Here is a 23780-nt window from a genome sequence, read left to right as displayed (position 1 = left end):
TTAAGGTATGTATCATTTTTTGATTCCCTGCTTTAGCCTACTTTTAAGACTAACCAGTGGTGTCAGGTACAAGGACTTCGACTGTATTTCCTAAACAGATCCTAATTTAAACATTAGGTTTTCTTTGATTCTCTTCTTCATGTTAAGAGCCCACGAAGACGTGGGTTCTGGTCATGGCTCCAGAGACCACACATTCTAGGACAAAGTCACTCTACATTCACAGTCTCAGTTCCACACCTGTACAGTAGGGGTGATAACCCCTGACCCATTTACCACAATGCAGTGGAGTGACACTCAAACAAGATGGTGGCTCAAGACAGCGGGGGGGATGATTCTTTCACACCCTGCCTGCTAACCCCTAGTCCTCTTTCTAAAATCAGCTCAGGCTCTGCCTCCTCTAGAAAGCCTTCCTTGAGACCCTTCCCCATCAGGAGTCTAGGTTGACTACTGCTCCTTTGGGCACCCGTGGTGCCCAGTGCTTCCCCTATCATGGCCCACTTAACGCCGGTTGTTTACTTGTTTCCCTGACCAAACGACAAGCTCCTTCAGGGCAGAGATGATTTCTTTCCTCTGATCAGCGCATCTGACACAGAGGAAGTGCTGTGAGACCATTTGCCCATTGGTGGGTTAACTTTCATCTGTGCTCTCCTAACACTCTGTACATATTCTATCCAGCATTTAACACAAGGAATTTTATTTATGTGTCTGCTTAGTTTCACTGGATTAAAACCTTCATTTTCACAGGATGAATATATGATGGTAAAAACAGCAGGGGCTCCAAAGCCCAGCTCTGTCAATTCCCAGCTGTATGATGTTGGAGCAAGTCACTTAATCTCTTAGAGCTTCAGGTTCTACTTCCAGAAAAATGGAAAAAATAATACCTAACCTTTTGAAGGTTACTGTAGGGGACAGAATGAGATGCTGGGTGTATAGCAGAGTGCCTGACACCCAACAGGTGTGCACCAGAACAAATCTTACTGAGGGCCACAGTGTCTCAAACAGAGCTGGCAGCCACTCCCCTGCCAGGAGGTGTCACACTTCTTCATCAGCATTTAATTCCAGTCTGACTTCTGGAGGTTTTTCTCCTGGTTTTCCTTTTTACAATTAAAAACCTCAAACATTTATAAAAGTAGAAAAAAAAAAATAATGAGCCCCAGGTAACCGTCCAGCTTCAGCAATTATCAACTCATGACCAATCCTGTCTCATCTATGGATCCCTGCTCACCTGCACCCCCAGATTACTTTGAAGACAGTTCTAGAAATTAATCATATCATCTATAAAATATTTCAGTATATATCTCTAGAAGAAAAAGATTCGTTCCTAAAAAATATAACCACAGTGTAATTATTGTTATCTAAAAGAAAAAAAATGACAATAATTCCTTAGTACCACCAAATATATAGTCAGTCAGTGGACACATTTCCCTGGTTGATCATAACTTTATTGTTTCAAATAACTGGTTTGTCTGATTCAGGATCCAAATAAGCTCTACACTTTACACTTGATTGATGTAAGTTCCTTAAATTTCTTTTTATCCAGTGCTTCTCAAAGCCACCTCGAGGGCTTGTAAAAACAGACTGCTGGGCCCCACTCCTAGAGCTTCTGATTCACGAGGTTTGGAGTGGAGCCTGAGAATATGCATTTCTAACAAGTTTTCAGGTAATGCTAATTCTGCTGGCCCAGACTTTGAGAACCACTGTAAATCTACAGGTGCCCCCTCCCTCTTTTTCTTCCTTTTTTTCCCTCTTCTTACTAGAATGAGAAGATGTTCCACGTTCATGCTATACATTTCCTGCCTCAGACCTAGAATCAAGCCATTTCTCCAAGGACTCCTAGTTTCTTTTACTGAGAAAAAGAAACCACAGTTTGGGTGCTAGGGGAGCTAATTGGTACTGGACTGGTCACTGTTTCTAAAGCTGTTTAAGTGGAGAGAGCTACTAAATTTTTTAAACAGAAAATGCATTATGTGGTCATACTGATACTTCCAATTCAAATTTAAGATTACAGGGTTTTTTACTAACTTCTTTGATTTTATATTTGTATCTCTCTTTTCTTACAGTGAATATCTCAGTTCCTAATGAAATTAACATAATTGGTTTAATTGCTTTACCTACAATATAGTTTCAGAATATCAGTTACAATATTACCGCTAATAATATAATCTCTGATAACAGCTTAATATTTTTAGAGTTGTTTTTGCCCACTGAGTATTTCTACTAGGAATGTATAGTCAAATTATTGTGTTTGAGGCACTGAAATATTTCCTCTTCGTATGATTATGCCTCCAATGCTTATACAGTAAGATTTGTTTCATCTTGCTATCAATTTTTAGAAACTGTATTTTTTCCCATTTTATTTTTATTTATAATTATATAAAGCACTTACAGTTTCAAAGTCAAATCTACAAAACTAGATCTATTCAGAGAAATCTAGCTTCCATCTCTATCCCCTCCATCCTCTCTCCCACTCCTATAACTAACCTATATTGTTATTATTTATCTTCCTATTTTAAAAAATTATGGTAAGCAAATACGTGTAAATACAGGCATACCTCGGAGATATTGCGGGTTCAGTTCCAGACCACTGCAATAAAGCCAGTATCACAATAAAGCAAGTCACATGAATTTTTTGGTTTCCCAGTGCATATAAAAGTTAGGCTTACACTATACTGTAGTCTATTAAGTGTGCAATAGCATTATGTCTAGAAAAACAATGCACATACCTTAATTAAAAGATACTTTATTGCTAAAAAATGCTAACCATCATCTGAGCCTTCAGCAAGTTACATTCTTTTTGCTGATGGAGGGTCTTGCCTCAATGTTGATGGCTGCTGACTCATCGGGGTGGTGGTTGCTGAAGGTTGGGGTGGTTGTGGCAATTAAAATTTGACAACAATGAAGTTTGACACATCGATTGATTTTTCCTTTCATGAAATATTTCTCTGTAGCATACAATGCCATTTGATAGCATTTTACCCACAGTAGCACTTCTTTCAAAATTGGAGCCAATCCTCTCAAACCTTGCTGCTGCTTTATCAACTAAGTTAATGTAATATTCTAAATCCTTTGTTGTCACTTCAACGATGTTCACAGCATCTTCACCCGGAGTAGATTCCATCTCTCAAGAAACCACTTTCTTCAGGTTCCACTTCTAATTCTAGTTCTCTTGCTATTTCCACCACATCTGCAGTTACTTCGTCTACTAAAGTCTTGAACCCTTCAAAGTCATCCATGAGGGCTGGAATCAACTTCCTCCAAACTCCTTTTAATGTTGATATTTTGACTTTCTCCCATGAATCACGAATGTTCTTAATGGCTTCTAGAATGGTGAATCCTTTCCAGAAGGTTTTCAATTTACTTTTCCTAGATCCATCAGAGGAATCACCATCTATGGCAGCTATAGCCTTATGAAACGTATTTCTTAAATTATACAACTTGAAAGTCGAAATTACTCCTTGATCCCTGGGCTGCAGAATGGATGTTGAGTTAGCAGGCATGAAAACAACATTAATCTTCTTGTACATTTCCATCAGAGTTCTTGGGTAACCAGGCACATTGTCAATGCAGTAATATTTTGAATGGAATCTTTTTTTTGAGCAGTAGGTCTCAACAGTGGGCTTAAATTATGCAGTAAATGCTGTAAACAGATGTGCTGTCATCCAGCTTTGTTGTTCCATTTATAGAGCACAGGCAGAGTAGATTTAGCATAATGCTTAAGGGCCAGGCCCCTAGGATTTTCAGAATGATAAATGAGCATTGGCTTCAACTTAAAATCACTAGCTGCATTAGCCCCCTAACAAGAGAGTCAGCCTGTCCTTTGAAGCTTTGAAGCCAGGCATTGACTTCTCTTCTCTAACTATGAAAGTCCTAGGTGGCATCTTCTTCCAATATAAGGTTGTTTCATCAACATTGAAAATCTGTTGTTTAGTGTAGCCATCTTCATCAATTATCTTAGCTAGATCTTCTGGATAACTTGCTGCAGCTTCTACATTAGCACTTGCTGCTTTACCTTGCACCTTTATGTTATAGAGATGGCTTCTTTCCTTAAACCTAATGAACCAACCTCTGCTAGCTTCAAACTTTTCTTCTGCAGCTTCCTCACCTCTCTTAGCCTTTATAGAATTAAAGAGAGTTAGGTCGTTGCTCTGGATTAGGCTTTGGCTTAAGGGAATGTTGTGGCTGGTTTGATCTTCTGTCCAGACCACTAAAACTTTCTCCATATTAGCAATAAGGCTGTTTCTCTCTTTCTTGTCATTTGTGTGTTCACTTTTAATTTCCTTCGGGAATTTTTCCTTTGCATTTACAACTTGGCTAACTGTTCGGTACAAGAAGCCTAGCTTTCAGCCTGTCTCAGCTGTTGACATGTCCTCCTCACTAAGCGTAATCATTTCTAGCTTTTTATTTACAGTGAGAGATGTGTGACTCTTCCTTTCACCTGAACACTTAAGAGGCCACTGTAGGGTTATTAATTGGCCTAATTCCAATATTGAAATTGGTCTCAGGGAAGAGGGAGGCCTGAGGAGAGGGAGAGAGATGGGGGACAGCTGGTCGGTGGAGCAGTCAGAACACATACAACATTTATCAATTAAGTTCGCCAACTTATGTGAGCGTGGTTTGTGGCACTCCAAAACAATTACAGAAGTAACATCAAAGATCACTGATCACCATAACAGATACAATAATAATGAAAAAAATTTAAATACTGTGAGAATTACCAAAATGTAACACAGAGACACAAAACGAGCACATGCTATTGGAACAATGGCACTGACAGACTTGCTGGATGCAGGGTTGCCACAAACCTTCAATTTGTAAAAAACGCAATATCTGCAAAGTGCAATAAAGTGAAGCACAATAAAACAAGGTACGCCTGTACTTGTACACTGCCCCCCAACTTTCTTAGATAAACTGATGGACATGATACACACTTTCTAGAGCAGTCCTATGGCTGGGTGGACTGCAGAGGATGGTGTACTAAATGCAAAAGGCAAATTAATGACATTCAGAGAAACTGCCAGGTAGTAAAAAACCATTGGGGTTGCTGGTGAAAACATAGAAATCTGCTTTACACACATTTCACACCAAGCGAAAGGCACTGTATGAAACATAGGCAGTGACAGAAAAGTGGCTAGAGGCAATTTAACACTACACAGGGGGTCTGTGTACACCAGCAACCCCAGCAAAGCATCTCTAAGGTCCTTCTTCTGGCTCTAAAACTCTATGATGCTAAAGTGAGCATAATCAATTACCCAAGAAACCCTCAGGAAAAAGAGGCAAATTGTCATGAGCACTGACCAGTCTCTGGACTAATCTGTAAGTAGTGAAGATGAATGGAAGTACACAGATAAAAAAATCAGAACTGCATCCCATGTATTTAACAAACAGATATTACTACTATGTGCTGAGGACAAAAACAGCAGGCAATGTAGGTACGGAGGGTCAATGTCCAGTTCAGACATGTTGTGCTTTAAAAATCATATGGGACAGCTGCTCATTTGGGGTATGGTAGGAAACTATTCACACATTTATTCAAAAATATGTTTTTAATACCTACCATGGGCCAGGCGGAGCCCTGGTGGTGCAGTGGTTAAGAGCTATGGCTGCAAACCAAAACGTCGGCAGTTTGAACCCACCAGCCACTCCGTGGAAACCCTATGGGGCAGTTCTACTCTGTCCTACGGGGTTGCTATGAGTCGGAATCGATTCAACAACAATGGGTTTCATTTTGTTTTCTTTTGTTTTTGGTATGGGCCAGGCGCTGTGCTTCGCATGGGGTATATAATGCTGAACAAAACAGATACGGTCCCCTCAGGGAAAACACAAGGAGACAGACATTAAACGAACAAACAACTTGCGATAAGGCTATGATGCAGAAAAACAGGATGCTGTGACTGAGGGAGCAGGGAGCGCCTTCTGACCCTGAAGTAACATTTGGCTGAGATCTGAAAGGTGAGAAGGGGGATTGGGGGCTGGGGAAGGGTGGGAGAGGCCATCATAGGCAGTCAGATGGTCTGGGTGAAAGCCTAAGAGGGAAAAGAGCGTGGTGGGTTAGAAGAATGAAAAGGCTAGTGCGGGGCTGGAGGCCAGGAAGCCCCCACCCTTCCTCCCGAACAACTCCATCTTCCACCCCATGCTGCCACCAGCTAAAAGTGGGCAACACATGGTTTTCCTATTCAAGGACTGGTTATGTACTTCCCTGAGTTTAGGGCATCCAAACTTCCTCCCCAGGATCCCAAGAGAGAACTCTAGCGCTCATTAGAATCTGCAGAGCAGAGAAGACTGCCTCACGCGCTACTTCCTTGCCATGTTTTATAGGGCTGTCGAAAGGGGTTTAGCTAAATGAGATAATGACGCAGAATGCAAATTTCCCCTCTGCCTTCCTGCTGGCCTTTGGCAAGAATTCATAGGTTAGATAAATGAGAAGGGAAATATCTCTCGGGCCCCCAAGCAAGAGTCCTAATTCTTCCTTAACCTGCATGCTCCTTCTTCCAGGGAGGTTTCTCTGATTAGCAGAGTGGGTGCTCACCTTGTCCTAATACTTCATGGACCTCGTGGACAGAACTCCTGGACAGCCTCTGCTCTGCCTGACTCCTGATTTGGAGCCTGTCATTCATAAGTAGTTAAAACGGATTTTGAACAAAGGCCCACTAAAAACTGGAACTGATAGCCTATAAAATAAAAGAATAAACTTTGGGTTCAGATACTCAAGCTTTCAAACCAGCTCTGTAATCTCCCTGAGACTCAGTTTCCTCACAACAGGATTCATCTCAACAAAGATGTGTTAGGGTTAGGAGCACGGTCAGGTCAGGGCCATGGGCCAAGCTCACAGGGATGCTGGGAGATCAGGTAAGTGCACAGGTGGAGTGGCCGGCACATGATGCCTTCCGCACCCTCTGATGCATAACCCAAACTGAGAGCACAGCTGCTGAGGGCCAGGCCTTGGGCTCGGATAGAGGAGACTAAGACACAGGCCCCCAGTGGCCTCTGGGAGCCTCTGAATCCATGTGTCACCACTTACCTGCTCACAGTGAAGGGTGCACTGGCCATCTGTGGGGAGTGAGACTCTCCAGAGAAGCTTCAATAACCTCGAGGCTTCTTCCAGGATCAGCTTGGCTGTATTCACACTGGTGACAAAACGGCTCAGAGGCGTTGAGTATGGACCCTACACAGGCCGATGAGAAGGTTGTTACATGAAGAATTGAAAAAGATTATGGACAAGTAAGCTTTAATGGGCAGCATAAATCTCCAGGCTGCAGGGCTTGTGTTTCACATGCTGAGCAAGAGCATGGTGCCAGGTGACACCAATTTATTGTTCTTAAAGACTGGTGAATTATAGATTATAGGAGAATTTTGGTGGGGATTTTAGTCTAATCAATAACCATGAAGCGTTAACTACATTTACTTCACCAAGGGAAGGGCCCTTAATAGAGCCACTCGCATGGCTCTGCAGCCCGTGCAGACTCTCTGGAAGGCAAACACCACCAATAGCAAGTGAAGCAACATAAATGTTTTTTGTTCTTTTCAGCAGTCCCCGTTAAATGTCTCTGCTTAATGAGTATATTAAGGCCTTGTAAAGTCTCTCTCATCCCTGCTGGCAGAAGCAAACTCAAATTGATGGGACGGCAGGGGCATGAGAAAGCATGTAAGATGTAAGTCAGAGAAGGGGGAATATAAAAGTTTAAAAAAAAATTACAAGATCATTTGTCTTCACAAGTAATAAAAGTAATCAAAAATAAAAGGACATAACCCTTCTCAGCTATAAATTGGCAAAAATCATTATAAATAAAAATACCTGATGAAGGTAAAAGTGCAGAGACACAGATACACTTAAGTGGAGAAGCAATCTTTTTGGAAAATCAAGCAATAGTTATCAAGAGCCCTAAAAAGTTCATACCCTTTGAGCCAGTAATTTCACTTCTAGGAATTCATCCTAAGAACTAATCTAACATGTGATCAAAGACCTATGTATATGGCTGCTGATTATAGCTTAAATGTCCAACAGGTGAAAGAGTAAATAAATAATGATCTATCCATACATTAGTTTATTTTGTAGCCATTAAAGTCAGGGAAAATGTTTACAGTAGGATGTTTACTGAAGTTGAAATATGAAATTCATTTACTTATGAGCTAGTTTTGTTAAACTCTATGAATAAACTGAAAGTATATATATCAAAATTTTAAGTGTGTTAAACTATTGGTAGTATATTTATAGATGTTTTCTTTTCTATGCTTTTTCAGTTTCTAGTTTTCATGCAGTACAGATTATATAATCAGAAAGAACAATAATCTTATTTATATTCATTAAGTCATTTAACAAATATGTACCAAGCACCTATTTAATGCCAGATCCTGTGCTAGGTAGTGAATTATGTAAAACAGACACTATCCCTGTTCTCCTGGAGCTTATTATCTAGTGGAATATAAAACATGAAATTTTTTTTTACAATATAGCAAAACAATGTAAAACAAAAAGGCAAAACAAGTGTCAGGAATCAGGAGATTCATCTGTTTTCAATAAGGGCCTGAGAAGGGGAACCAGAAAATATAGCCCATAGAAGCTCAGAGATCAGGTCCAATCTGGAGGGAAAAAGGAAATGTGACCTAAGAAGTGAATGAAAAAATATATGTCAAGCGCCTGGTGCGTGGGTTCTCAATAAAAGGGTGACTTTAAAATTAGGAGGATTCCAGTAGGGTAAGGCAAAGGAAGAGGGTAGGTAAAAGGAGCTCAGGGGTATTCCAAGCTAGAGAGAACAAGGAGAGCAAAGGCTGGAGGCAGGATGTGGTTGGCAGACATGGACAACAGCCTGATCAGAGAAGAACAACAGTCTGATCAGAGTAGAAAATAAATAGTGAGAAAGCGGAAGATGATGGTGGGGACTAGGCCGGAGCCAGACCTAGAAACTGGAGTCTGGACTCTACCCAGGGAGAAGTAATGGTTTCTGCACGGGTGAATAAGATGACAAGCACTGTCCTTCAGGAAGCAGTGTCATGAAACAGAAAGAAGGAGCCTTGGAGGAAACAGAGAACTGAGTTCAAATCTTGGCTGCTCCAAGTTATTCCACCTTGGCATCTGTAAAACAGAACTGACATCTCCTACTTCATAGGAGTCCTGAGGATAAACTATCATAGACAAATCTCCTCTGCGTGAAGAGATGGGAGCTGGCGTCAATTCTGAGGTGGATGTAGGATATTTCATATTGGCAAGGTCATTACAAATGGTATGGCTGATCATTTCCTTCATGAGGATAAGGACCTAAAGATAGCTCCATCTACCTATCTTGCTCACCACAGTGGCCCTATGGCGTGAGCACTTAGGCCTAGATGGGTCAATGGATAGGTGGCCTGGGTAGATGAATGGATGGACACATTGATGGACAGATGGATAAAAGGATAAATGGATAGGTGGATGAATGGATGAGAGAATAGACAGAGGCAGTCATTGGCATATGCAGCAAATCATAATGAAGAAATCGCAGGAACACAGGATACAGACCTCAACAAATTGCCCCCTCAAACAACAAACGGTTCAATAGTCCCGCAGATTGGACCTGACCTTGGAGATTTCATGAACTACATTTCCTGGCCCCTCTTCTCAGAGCCTTACTGAGGGCATTTGGGCTACCTGCCTCCTAGCCCCTCATCCTACTCCTTCCATTCTACTCCCCACAGTGAGAATCTCCCTCCCTCAAGTTCTGTCCGTTGGGTTACCTTTGTTCCTAGCTCTCGAACTGTGGGGCTAGAAACCTCCTGGATTTGAACGTCCATTTTAGCAAGGAGCCTCTGGCCCTGGCCAATCTGCTTGCGCAGGGCATTGTAGTCTTCGATCAGGCCCAAGACGTGGCGGCCACTCTTGCTGGCCCACAGGCGGTGGCCAGGGACCAGGCGGATCGTGGACGGGCTGCTGGTGGCTGAGCTGCCACTGTCACAGGAGAGAGAGTCCACGTCATCTCCATACAGTAGAAGGGTCTCTGAAGCTGCAAAATGAGAGGAAAGATGGCAGACAGATTTGTGCCAGCACTCTGCGTTCAAGGAGCTTATGATCCTGAAGCTAGCTGGGAGGGCTAAGAGAGGCTTTCAGACGCAAATGTCTCACTTGACACAAGCTCAGAGGGAAGCACAGGCCTGGCTCCCGGAGCTCTGTCTGTATACTACCCCACGGCAGGCTTATTCATCCCGTGGGAGAGGCTCAATTCAATTTGACCAACATTTATAGAGTGCCCACTCTGTGGAAGACCCCGACTCACACAAATGAATCAAGCTGGGTGCCGCATGCCAGTAGCCCATGGTCTGGTCAGAATACGGATACTGTATGGGAGGTGCAATAGCACAAGGATGAAGAGCCAGTGCTCAGGGGAGAAAAGAATCAATTTCTGTACAGGGAGGGAGAGATCAGGGAAGGCTTCCTAGAAGCAACAATTAAGCTGAGTTGAAGAGGTAGCAAGAATTATGGTAAATAGTAAAAGCCAGTTGTTCTTTACCTCTGGATCAAAACAGAAGAATGGATGAATAATTCAGACTGGGGATATCAGGAAAGGCATTTCACAGAGAAGTTGCATTTGGGATGAGCCTTGAGTGAGCAGTAGGATTTTCAATGGCAGAGAATGGGACAATGAGTAGTCTGGAAAAGGGGGAAGCCACACAGCAAAGTCACAGTGAGAGGAAAGTGCAGGCCCGTTTGCAGGATGGGGAGGGAGCCACCTGTGTGGCTGCATGAGGACAGAGGCGTAACGCTGGAGAGGCCCACTGGCACTGGATTGTGGAGGGTCATGAAAGCCACACTAAGATGGTCAGGCTTTGATCTAGGACAACAGGGACCCAGTGAAGTTGCTAAGGTAGGGAATGCGTACAGTGGATTAAATGGTTTAGAAGAGGAGATCACAATAATCCCAGCTAGCGACTGAGAATGTGAAACCCCAAATCCCTGCCAAATAGTCTTAAATTGGACCAGGGGCCTCCTCTTCAATTTAAAAGGTCCTGCCACACCCAACTTCACCATAGTTACTCAAAGACTTCAGCTTTGTACCTAATTTTGGTGGCACTGCCAGGGTAGAATCAAACAGATCATATGAATTCTCGTTTGCCATGGAACATCTGCTACCATCTGCAAAATGCAAAACAAGAGAAATAAAGAGAAGGAAAACAACTGTCAAAAGTTTTAGTTTCAAACCCGATTAAAAAATGGCAAAGGATATGAACAGGCACTTCACCAGAGAAGACATTCAGGCAGCTCACAAATACCTGAGGGAATGCTCAAGATCATTAGCCATTAGAGAAATGAAAATCAAAACTACAATGAGATACCATCTCACCCCATCGAGGCTAGCATTAATCCAAAAAACACAAAATAATAAATGTTGGAGAGGTGGTAGAGAGACTGGAATACTTACACACTGTTGGTGGGAATGTAAAATGGCACAACCACTTTGGAAATCGATTTGGTGCTTTCTTAAAAAGCTAGATATAGAAGTACCATACGATCTAGCAATCCCGCTCCTTGGAATATATCCTAGAGAACTAAGAGCCGTCACACAAATAGATACATGCACACTGTTCGTGATAGCAAAAAGATGGAAACAACCTAGGTGTCCATCGATGGATGAATGGATAAACAAAATATGGTATATTCACACAATGGAATACTATGCAACAATAAATAACGAGGAATCCGGGAAACATCTTACAACATGGAGGAATCTGGAAGGCATTATACTGAGTGAATTTAGTCAGTTCCAAAAGGACAAATATTATATAAGACCACTATTATAAGAAATCAAGAAAAGGTTTAAACACAGAAGAAAACATTCTTTGATGATTTTGAGGGTGGGAAGGGAGGGCGAGTGGTATTCACTAAGTAGAGAGTAGACAAGAATTACCTTAGGTGAAGGGAAGGACAGCACACACTACAGGGGAAGTCAGCACAACTGGACTAAACCAAAGCTAAGAAGTTTCCTGAATACAACCAAACACTTCCAGGGACAGAGTAGCAGGGTCAGAGGCCTGGGGTCCATGGTTTCAGGGGACATCTAGGTCAAATGGCATAACAAAGTTTTTTAAGAAAATGTTCTGCATCCCACTTCGGTGAGTGGCATCTGGGGTCTTAAAAGCTAGCGAGCGGCCATCTAAGATGCATCAATTGGTCCCAACCCACTTGGAGCAAAGGAGAATGAAGAACACCAAAGTCACAAGGAAAGTATTAGCCCAAAAGACAGAAAGGGCCACATAAACCAGAGACTTCATCAGCCTGAGACCAGAAGAATTAGGTGGTGCCCGGCTACCACCAATGACCGCCCTGACAGGGAACACAATAGAGAGTCCCTGATGGAGCAGGAGAAAAGTGGGGTGCAGAACTCAAATTCTAGTAAAAAGACCAGACTTAATGGTTTGATTGAGACCGGAGGGACCCTGGAAGACATGGTCCCCAGACTCTCTCTTAGCCCAAAACTAAAACCATTCCCAAGGCCAACTCTTCAAAGATTAGACTGGACTATGGGACATAACATACTCGTGAAGAGTGTGCTTCTTAGCTCAAGCAGATACATGAGGCTAAATGGGTAGCTCCTGTCCAGAGGTGAGATGAGAAGGCAGAGGGTCAGGAGCTGGTTGAATGGACATGGGAAACCCGGGGTGGAAAGGAGGAGTGTGCTATCACAGTATAGGAAAAGCAACTAGGGTCACATAACAATGTATGTATAGATTTTTGTATGAGAAACTAGCTTGAATTGTGAACTTCGACTTAAAGCACAACAATAAAAAAGAGTTTTAGTTTCAGACTTGTACACTAAAAACTGTAAGATATCACTGAAAGAAAGAAGGCCTAAATAAATGGAAGGGCATTCTATGCTTACGGAATAGAAGAATTAATATTATTAAGATGCCAATACTACCTAAAGCTATCTATAGGTTCAACCCAATTCTCATGAAAATTTCAAGTCTTATTTGCAGAAATGGAAATCCTCAAATTTATATGGAACTGCAAGGGGCCCTGAATAGCCAAAGCATTCTTGAAAAAGAAGGACAAAGTAGGAGGACTCACACTTCCCAATCTCAAAACATATTTTAAAGCTACAGTAATCAAAATAGTCTGGCATTAGTATAATGATAGATATATAGACCAATGGAATAGAATTGGAAGTCCAGAAATAAAATCGTATATCTATGGTCAATTGATTTTCAGCAAGTGTGCTAAGCCCATCCAATGGGGAAAGAATAGTCTCTTTAATAAATGGTGTGAGACAACTGGATTTCCAAAAACAAAAGAATGAAACTGGACCCATACCTCACACCATACATAAAAACAAACTCAAAATGGATCAAGGATCTATTTGTAAGAATTAAAACCATAAAACTTTTAGAAGAAAACATAGAAGTAATGCTTCAGGACCTAGTTTTAACAATGGATTATTAGATATGACATCGAAAGCATGAGCAACAAAACACAAAATAGATAAATTAGATTTCATCAAAATTAAAAACTTATTTATCAATGGACTTTATCAACAAAGAGACAACCTACAGATTGGGGAAAAACTTGGGGGAACCATATATCTGGATAAAGGTTTAATATCCAGAATATGTAAGAACTCCTTCAACTTAACAAAGGAGCCGTGGTGCAGCTTAACAAAGGAGCCCTTGGCTGCTAACCAAAAGGTCATTGGTTCAAACCCACGAGCAGCTCCACGGGAGAAAAGACCTGGTGATTTGCTCCTATAAAGATTTACAGCCTAGGAAACCCTATGGGGCAGTTCTACTCTATCCTATAGGGTCACTATGAGTCAGAATCAACTCAAAGGCATACAATAATACAACTTAACAACAAAAAGTCAAACAACCCAATCAAAAAATGGGCAAAGGACTTGAATAAACATTTTACCAAGTAAGAAATACAAATGGTAAACAAACACATAAAAAGATGCTCAATGTGCTTAGTCATTAGGGAAATACAAATCAAAACTACAGTGAGATATTACCTCACCCCACAAAGATGGCTATGATTAAAAAAATGGAAAATGACCGATACAGGCGAAAATGTGGAGAAACTGGGACCCTCGTCCATTGCTGGTGAGAATGTAAAATGGTACAGCCACTACGGAAAACAGTTGGCAGTTCCTCAAAAAATTAAACACAGAATTACCATATGATCCAGTAATTCCACTCGTAGGTATATACCCCAAAGAATCAAAAGCAGGAATGCAAAAGAGACCTGTACACCAATGTTCACTGCAGCACTATTCACAATAGCCAAAAGGTGGAAACAGCCTAAATGTCCATCAACCGATGGGTGGATAAACAGAACCTGGTATATACATACATGGAATATTACTCAGGCATAAAGAGAAATGAAGTCCTGATACATGTTACAACATGAACCTTGAAAGCATTATGCTAAGTGAAATGAGTCAGTCACAAAAGGACACATATTATATGATCCCACTTACATGAAATATGTAAAATAGGCAAATATATAGAGAATAAAATTTATGAGTGGTTATCAGGAGTCGGGGGGGAGGGGAAAGGGGGACTCTTTGCTGAGGGGACACTGAGCGTCTATGACAAACCGGATGCCGTCAAGTCAATTCCAACTCATAGTTTCCCTACAGGACAGGGTAAAACCAAAGGGTTTCCAAGGAGCAGTCAGTGGATTCAGACTGCCAACCTTTTTGGTTAGCAGCCATTGCATTTAATCCCTATGCCACCAGGGCTCCAAACTTCTATTAAAAACCACCAAACCAAACCTGTTGCCGTCGAGTCTGGAAATGGATAGTGGAATGGTTGAACAACGTGATGAAGGTAATTAATGCCACTGAATTGTACATGTAAAAAATGTTGAAATGGAAAACGTTTTGTTACATATGTATCTACTACAATTTTAAAAAGTGGAGGGTAGGGGAGTGGGAAGATCTTACGGGGGGAAGAAGAAGTTTTAGTTTCATTGTAGTCAGCATTTGAGTGAGAACTGAATGAGAATAAAGAAAAGCACTATACTTACACATGTTCATTTATTCAGACACACACATGCAATCATTCAAATCTTTACAGGGCTCTCTGCCAGGTCCCATGCAGGACACTGGGAATAGAGAGAGACCAGGCCCCATTCCCTTCTCCTAGAAGAGCCCTCTTGTCCAGACAAGTAAATAGTTTCATTTCAGTGTGGTCAGGGCTGAAGGAGGGACACACAGGGACTGTGGGAGCTCAGGTGGGGGGTGCTAGCCCTGACCTGACTTCCCAAAGGCTAATACCGGTACTGTATTTTAAGATCGATTGTGAGTGACCCATGGGAAGAAGGAGGGAAAGAGATGCCAGGCAGAGGAGACAGCAGGAGCAAAGGCACATTCAGGGAGAAACAAGCAGTTCACATGGCTGGGGCCAGGCTGCTAGGGAAGGCAAGCTAGAACCATGAGGACTGCAAGGAGCCACTCAAGGGCTGCAGACAGGACAATGTCAAGCTGAGATCTGTGTTTTGGGCTGGAGGGGCAAACTGGAGGCTATTGAAGTAAACCAGACCAGAGAGGAGAGTGACCCAAAGTAGGATTTGGGGGTGATGAATTTTAAACATTGTAAGGAGGTAAAATCAAAAGATGATGTACAGGATGACTAGTGTGACATTTGATAATTTAGAAAGCACTTTGACATCTGAAATCTCAATAGCTCAGTGAGCAGGATGGGATCGTGAATCAGATTTCACGGAAGAGGAGACTAAAAGAGGAAGCAATCTGCCCAATATCACCCAGCGTGTGGGTGGCAGAGGGAGGACTGTACCCAGGTCCTAGGTTCCCCCACTCTGGCGAAGCTCCCGCCCTGCACCACCAAGGGGTGGGGCTGACTGCACCACAGCCCTCCTGAGAGAACAGCTCCCTGGAGATGGCCCCGAGAGGAATCGCTTTCTGCCAAAAACACAGCAGCCTTTAGAGCAGAACTTTCAGACAGATGCACTTAAATACAGTCCCAAAAAGTCTTCTGCAAAGGGAGAAATGCTGCTGCCTATGCTGTAATTGTCATCTTGATTCAAGGAAACCGGAACTTCTCTGTGGAAGCAGCACCGTGAATTTTGAACACACTCTCCTGGATGCTTCCTGTGAGGCACACTAGGGGTGACCCCAGATGGCCTTCAAAAGCAGGTGCAGGCTGCTCAATGGTCCTCTCACCGTGGCCACTCCGGGTCTCCCTCCTAGGCACCCCCTTGCCCTGAACTGCTACCCCCGCTTCAATCTCCCCTAGCGCATCCCCTCCATCTTCTTGGTCCCATCTCCTCAGAGCCTAAAAAGGGCCAGGAACAGAGCTGTATTTAAAATGGTAATGCCCGATGCTGGTGAAGCCATGCTAAAACTGCTACCTTTGTACAGTGCTGATGCATGTATCATGTAGAAGGCAATACAACACCTGTCTAACCCCTTGGGGTTTCCCTAGAAGAAATTTATCCTAAGAAAATTGCTTAATAGCAAAAAGCTTATTAATACAAATGTTTAAACGCCTCAAATCAGAGACCACTTTAATAATCAATAATAACAGGGTAATAGTTTGGTGACTGACAATAATCTACAAACAATAATTAGGAAGCCCATGTAAAAGGGAAAACATTTATGATGTAATATTGGGCAAAAAAAAGAAAGGACACAGAATGGCCCAAAAACCAATGTGAACAATATAAATTCATGCCTGCATTTAATTAACAAATAGAAATATGCAAAGTAAGAAATGATCATTTTTAGAATAATAAAAATTCTTTTTCCACCTTTTTCATATTGTTACATCATCTTTTTGGTTAAAATTTTAAAATACTTATTAGGAAGAAACCAATAATCCAATCACTAAAAGTTCCAAAGCAGGTTCATCAGGTGCTCTTTAAGAGATGGGTTTTTTTTCCCTCAATTAAAGGATAACAGACCCAATCCAAGTAAAGATAAGTCCAAGCTTTTATATAATCCTCCTTATTTATGAGGTATGTTGATATTCCTCGCCCCACTGGACTCACACCTGCCCTGTGGGCATTAGGATGATTATTCTCTCGACAGCTGAGGTTAGGAAGAGCTGGACTTGGGGCCTGGAAAATGGTTTCTAGCTCCAGTTCTGCCACCTACTTGCTGTGCCACTTTGGGCGAATCCCTTTCCCTCTCTGGGTCTTAATTCCTTTGTCTATAAAGGAAAGAGAATGGCCTGGCTGACTGCTTTCAGCCTGACCATTAGTTGGTTTGTTTAAGGCTCTGTATGTGCAGAGGGGTGACCAGAATCTCACTCTTTCTGCTCTTTCTTCTCAGTCTCTTTCTACTACTCTACACAGTCTCTGTAGGGCTAGACATTAAAACTCGCAAGCAAACTGCAAAACAGAAATAGTTTCAAATCTACCGTGATGCTTTTTCCAGATCCTGGAAGACACTGAAAGCCAGAGAAAGAGGTTTAGATTCTCTTACAAAGGTAATAGGGAGCTAGAAAAGATTTTCAGCAGTGCAGTGATGTGGGCATAACTAAAAGGACAGGGGGGAGCAAGACCAGAGGCAACGAGGGCAGCTGGAAGCCCAAATTCCACTTGCCTGAGAATCAAGAGGCTCCAGACAGATTACACCATTTTGCCAAAGGTGACAGCTAATGAGCAGCCAGCTCCCCTGGCTGCTAGGGTGCAGTGTGTCTGCTGTCAATGGAAATACAACTCCATGGGGCGAGGGCATCACTGAGAGTCACATGTCACACACAGGCACATAGAGCTGCATTTCTAAGAAGTGAGGGGGAGGGAAGGTACAGGACCATGTTTGTCTAGCTGAAGCGGCCGCTTGGGGATGGATAGGGTTTGGACAGCCAAAGTGAGTGCTGCTTCCTGTGCCTTCTTCTCACCCTTCGCCAGCTGCTCCTCGAGCTTGCTCTGTAGGTTGCTGTTGGTTTCGATGCTCCTCTCTAACTGCACCCGCAGAGCCTGGATCTCTCTCAGGAGGCCATGCAGGTCACTGAACGGGTCCTGCCCCTTCCAGCCTTCTCCCGACGCCTCTGCTCTGGCCTCTGTGAACACATGTGAAGGAAAACCTTAACATGTCCCATGATCCAAAGGTCAGTCATCAAAGAAACTCAAGAGTGTTTTAAACCTGGCACTACCATCACCCTCCCCTTCCGGAGAACTAGGTACAATTTAAATAACAACTAGACTTTAAAAACAAAAATACTGGCAGGCTTAACTGCTGCTATTCCACAGGCTAAATAAGAGCTGGAAATTAATTTTCACTTCTGGCCATAAAAGCCTAGCAAATTGCACACCAAACCCCAAAATTATGTCTAGTAGTAATAAAATCTATTTGGGCTGGAATTATAGAATGGAAGAGGCTGATTTTAAAAGCCACAGTATATTAAAAAGGCACAACAGCAAGAATAAGAAAAGCAACTTGGGGAAAAAATGAAAGCTGCAAGATGACCCTTTTCTAGATAAACTTTCAATAGGGAGAAACCATCTGGAAAACTAGTTTTAAAAAAAACCCACCACACCTCAAAACTGATTCTGAAACATTAGAACTTAGTGTCACTCCAATCTGGTATCTCTCTCAGGATACAGAGAGAAGCAGGGCTAGCAACCATCTCCAGCATATGGTAGGTGTTCAATAAACATTTGCTGAACGAATGGCTAAAGAAACAAATACTGCCAAGAAAATTATAATAAAAGTTAGTTCCTGATAGCCTACTACGTGCCAGGTACCACACTAGTGTGTTTTAAATAAATTATTTTTCACAATAACTCTACAGAATAAACATGTTTTATAGAGGAAGAAACAGGCCCAGAGAGGTGAAGTGACCTGTTGAAGGTCACACAGCCAGGAAGCGAAGGCATCAAAATCCAGACCCCAGCTGGCCTGACTCCTGAGCTTAAATCTTTCCACGTTTCCTGCTGCTTCTTCAGAGCAAGAGTGAGCACGAAGAGTTTGCTTCAAAATATACCTACTCTAACAACTCAGAAAAGGAGGGTGAGAATGTAATTGCAAAACCCAAAGAATATAATCAATGTCACTAAATTGTACTTGTAGAAACTGTTGAATTGGTGTGTGTTTTGCTGTGTATATTCTCAACAACAACAATAAAATAAATATAATTTCGAGGAAAAAATAAATATATATACCTACTCTACCCATGGAGCCCTGGTAGCAGCGTTCAGCTGCTAACCAAAAGTCAGCAGTTTGAATTCACCAGATGCTCCTTGGAAACCCAAAGGGGCAGTTCCACTCTGTCCTATAGGGGTCACTATGAGTCAGAAGTGACTCGACGGCAATGGTTTGGTGTTTTTGGTTTACTCTACCCCTAAGGCAAACCTGGGGCTTGATGACAGCATTTCAGGAAAGAGTGCAGAGTTCCACCCTCCCACTCCTGCTGCCAGCTGACCAGGTGGGCTCACAGCCCAAAACACTGCAGTGGACCAGAGTGCCCAGTACCTCTTGGTCGCCTGTGTTCTTCATCCAGCTTCTCATATACCTTCAGCTCTACTCGAAGGGACTGGAGTAGCTTGTCATTCTGCAAGAGCAGTTGCTGCCTCAACTTCACCTCCTCCTGTGCCCTGAAAAGGCCCCATCACCATGGGGACAAGAGGTTAGCTCTGCCTTAGGATGAATTACTCAAACCACCACCCTCTCCTTGAGTAGGCCAGTTCTACCTCAGCCAGAACAGTGTAGCCAAAAGTGACAAGTGTGGATAAGAATTCTAGTCACAGCCTCTATTTCCCAAGTGCCCCATTGTGCCCCAGCCCTTTGCTTACGTTATCTAATGTAATCTTCACAGATACCCTAAAAGGTAGGTGCTAACTAATCCTCAATTCACAGAGGATATGAGGAAGAGGGCCTCAAAAAGGTCTATTTCTTACCCAGGGCTGCATGGATCGAAAGAGGATCTAGGACTTAAATCCAGGACTGACTGCAAAGACAATGATCTTGCTAAATCCCTGCGCTACCCTGGATAGCCAAGGGTGAGGCCAGTAACATTAAAAAAGTAAGGTATTCATGAGAACAACTGAAAACACACAGAACAAGACAGATTCCAAGGGGAAAACTACAAAGGAGAAATAGTATGATCTTTTCACACCTAAGTCAGGTTCACATCACTCCTCTGCGGACAAACTCCCAGTGGCTTCCTAGTTCACTCAGAATAGCAGCCAAAGTCCTGATGAAGGCTACAAGGTCCCATGTGACTCAGCGTTCAGCCACATCTCTGCCTCATCCCCTCCCACGTCCCCGTCTCCTCCAGATGTACTGGCCTCCCAGCTCTGCCGACACAGGCCAAAGACACTCTGCCTTGGGGCCACAGTCCCTTCTGCTGAAAATGACCTTCCCCCAGATATCTGCAAGGTTCACTCTCTCACTGATTTCAGGTCTCTGCTGAAATGGCATCTTTTCAGAGACGTCTTTCCTCATCTGCCCTAGATTAAAAAAACAGAAAGTTGCCCCCCAGGCCCTATCCCCCTTACTTACATTATTTGTCTCCATCCAGTTTATCACCAGAAGGAGCCCTGGTGGCACAATGGTTAAGCACTTGGCTGCTAACCAAAAGGTTGGCAGTTCGAACCCACCAGCCGCTCCACAGGAGAAAGATGTAATAGTCTGCTTCCATAAAGATTTATAGCCTTGGAAACCCTGTGGGGCAGTTGTACTCTGTCCTATCAGGTCACTACAAGTCAAAATCGACTGAACAATAAGCGGTTTGGTTTTTCAGTTGATCATCACCTGACGTATTATGTTCCTGTTGGTTATCTGTCCCTTGTGCTAGGGCAAGTATGTTTTGTTTCATGACTGCAGCCTCGGTGCCTGGATGAGTGGGCTGGCCAGCAGGCAATGGGTGAGTCAAGGCCACTACCTGCTCAGCTCCTTGCGTCTGTCGTAGATCTCCTGGACCAGCTGCTGGTTGTGTCTCTCTTTCTCACTGACTTCCTTCTGCAGCCTTTCATTTTCTCCCTTCACAGAGGAATACTTTTGCTGAAGGTTCTCAAGGTTCGCAATCTTCCTGGAGAGGGACTCTCGCAATCTTTCATTCTCCTTCTGTTTATCTGCAAAACAAAAAATGCACCACTGAGAAGGGAAACCATTTGTTTTTTCCAACCTTATTACGCAAATATAGCACTTCAGCTCGAGCACTCCAAGAATGCAAAAGAGAATGAGCTTTAATCTGGCATTTATGATTCTGGCATTCCAATCATCTTATGCATTTTGGCCAGATAAATCTGTCAACATCAAGGCTGTAGATTAAACATCACTTGGATGAAATGGGCCTGTTTAATTTCCTGTTAAATAATGGGCCATGCAAACCTAGTTACTTTGCGTTCACAGAGCAAACAGTGGGTATAAACAACAGGCAGACGCAAGGAACAGGACCCAAAGCTCTGGCAATGGGTGGCGGGAAAGTCTGCAAGCCTCACCCAAAGACAGCAGTAGGGCTGTGCGAATGACAATCTGATGTCCTGTCCCACCTCTAACCCTAGGCATTTGTCTGCTCTCTTCCTTCTATTTAAAAGGCCCTGGCTCCTCTGAACCTCAGGCACATTGGCTAATCCCTACTCATCCTTCGAGACTCAGGCCAGACTAGCCTCTCCTGGGTCAGGATGCCTTCTCCACGGCCCGGCAGCTCCCCGAGCCTGCCTGTATTGTGGTTAATCATCACGTGACCTGCCGGGGGTCACCATGAGCCCCCTGAGTAAAGGGCCAGGTCTTACTCACTTCTGTATTAGAGTCTATACAGGACCTGACATAAAACAAGAGCCAGGAAATGTTTGCTGAGTGAATGAATAATTTGCAGAAGCCCCCTAAACATGAGTTTCTTACCTGTAAAATAGGACTAATAATACCTTGTCCCAGAAACATTTTACGTATTGAGAGATAATATAAATGAAAGCTCTCTGACGGCTTCTAAGCTTCAAATAGAAGGAATTAAGGGAAGGAATCTTTATAAGAAATACTAGAAAAACTTTGCTGATGGTATGAAATTTCTGGTTGAGACCTTGGCAGTAATACATTCCCTGCCCCCTTTCTTCCACTGGGAACCAAGATGAATGAGATGTGGTTGTACAGAGGGGGTGGGAGACAAGTAAAGAAAGTAATGTTTATGGAGCTCCTATTGTGTTACAGTCACCATGCTGAGTGTTTTATCTCATTTAATTGTCACAGCAACCCTGTGCGATATTCCTAGTTTACAGATAAGGTAACTGAGGCTCAGAGAGGCTAAATGACCTGCCCAAAGTCACAGGATTTGAACCTAGGTCGGTCAGACCCCAAGGCCTGCACTCTCTCCACTATGCCACGACACAGAAGCTTTGGGGCTCCAGGGTACAGGTGGCTGCCTTGATTCTTACCTCTGGATCCTTTAGCAAGCATCATATTGAGGGCCTGGTTCTGCTTCCTCAGGAAATGAATTTCTGATGTCAGAGAATTATGTAGCTCTGAACCATAAGCAAAAATGTTTGCAGAACCTATAAAAACACACATAAACAGTGATTTATGGAGTCTCCAGCTCAGTACAGGTGGAACTTTTTAGATAAAAACAGTTTTAAATAATGAGGAAACATAGCGTGCAATGAAGGTTACTCCTGTGAACCGAAGTGCTACCAGACCCAAATGGATATGAGTGAGCTTGAAAGAGGAGGCCCCCACCTCTTACCTCTCCTAACCGTGAGCAAAGCAGGAAACCTCGGCGAGAGGGAGGGGGTGACAGTTTAACCTCCACAGATGTCTCCCCAGAGGTCTAAACTCATATATCCAGCTGCCTGCTAGACTTCTTCGCTGAGGCAACTCACAGTCGACAGAGCCAAAGCTGAACTCTTCACCTTTCCCTCTTCCTTCTAAAGCTGCTCCCTCTCCTCTGTTTCCCACCTCAATAGATGGTATCACCACTATTCCTAACTAAGCTAGAAACTTGAGAACCATCTTAAACTCCTTCCTCTTCCTTATCCCTCACAGCTAATCACTGGCCTAATCTTTTCTATCCCTACAGTTCAGGCCTTATCACCTTGCTTTAACCTTGCCTCCCTGCTACACTCTCAGTGGGGTCACCATCCTAACACAGTTGATTCATGTTATTCTCTGCTCAGAAACATCTGACAGCCCACTACTGCAAGGACAATTAATCAAAACACAAAGGGCAAACTTCTCAGCCTAGAATCTAAGGATCTCCATTATTCAGTTCTAATCTCACAGCATTCCCTACTCTCCCTCCATCACAGACCTTAGTGCCCTCAAATACTGCCAAACTGGGCCACTTCTGTGTTTCCAACACACCATCTTGCCCCATACCTCCCTGACTTTGCAGAATGAGATACTACTCCCTTTGCCCAGATTGCCCAGCACCCTCTCCTCTACCTTCAAAATCACACTGATCTTTCAACTCTTAGCTCAGGCTCACTGCCTTTGAGTGTATACTTAAAAGATCAAGGTCTAAAGGTAGACAGACTGGGTCTGAGGTCATTTACAAACTCTGACCAGTTTCCCCATCTGTAAATATTTCTCCATATTGTTCTTTATCTGTTGAAATTCTACCCCCTCCTCTAAATCCAGCTTAGACAACACCGCCCTTGACACTCCATCTGAGCACTCCCTGTCCTCTGTGCTTTCTATGTCTGTACCATATATACTGTTCATATTCACAGCTACCATGTGGAGAGCACCTATTGTGTGCCAGGCACTTTCCACAAAAGGCAGGCAGACACTTTCCCTTCCATCTTCTTGCTGACTGAATCTACTACACCACAGAGGTAAAATGCCAGACACCTGCTTTCCTAGCCTTCCTTGTAGCTAGAACATGGTCATGTGCCAGTTCTGGCCAATGAGACCTGGGGGAAA

General features: G+C 43.1%; 1 protein-coding gene across 7 annotated transcripts in view; it reads right to left on the bottom strand.

The window, feature by feature from the left end:
* CDK5RAP2 (CDK5 regulatory subunit associated protein 2) overlaps positions 1-23780 on the bottom strand; it is a 233404-nt gene that overhangs the window by 6470 nt on the left and 203154 nt on the right. For all 7 annotated transcript variants that reach the window (XM_023727350.1, XM_023727354.1, XM_023727352.1 and 4 more), the window contains 7 exons: positions 22298-22414; positions 20809-20998; positions 19398-19519; positions 17824-17985; positions 11024-11101; positions 9709-9974; positions 7019-7162 (listed from right to left, as the gene is read on the bottom strand). In XM_023727350.1, coding sequence (XP_023583118.1) covers positions 7019-7162; positions 9709-9974; positions 11024-11101; positions 17824-17985; positions 19398-19519; positions 20809-20998; positions 22298-22414 — 1079 coding nt within the window. The remainder of the gene's footprint in view (positions 1-7018; positions 7163-9708; positions 9975-11023; positions 11102-17823; positions 17986-19397; positions 19520-20808; positions 20999-22297; positions 22415-23780) is intronic.

This window comes from Trichechus manatus, unplaced genomic scaffold (assembly GCF_000243295.1).
Source record: "Trichechus manatus latirostris isolate Lorelei unplaced genomic scaffold, TriManLat1.0 scaffold00016, whole genome shotgun sequence".
NCBI lineage: Eukaryota > Metazoa > Chordata > Mammalia > Sirenia > Trichechidae > Trichechus > Trichechus manatus.
This window is presented reverse-complemented; position numbering and strand designations above follow the sequence as displayed.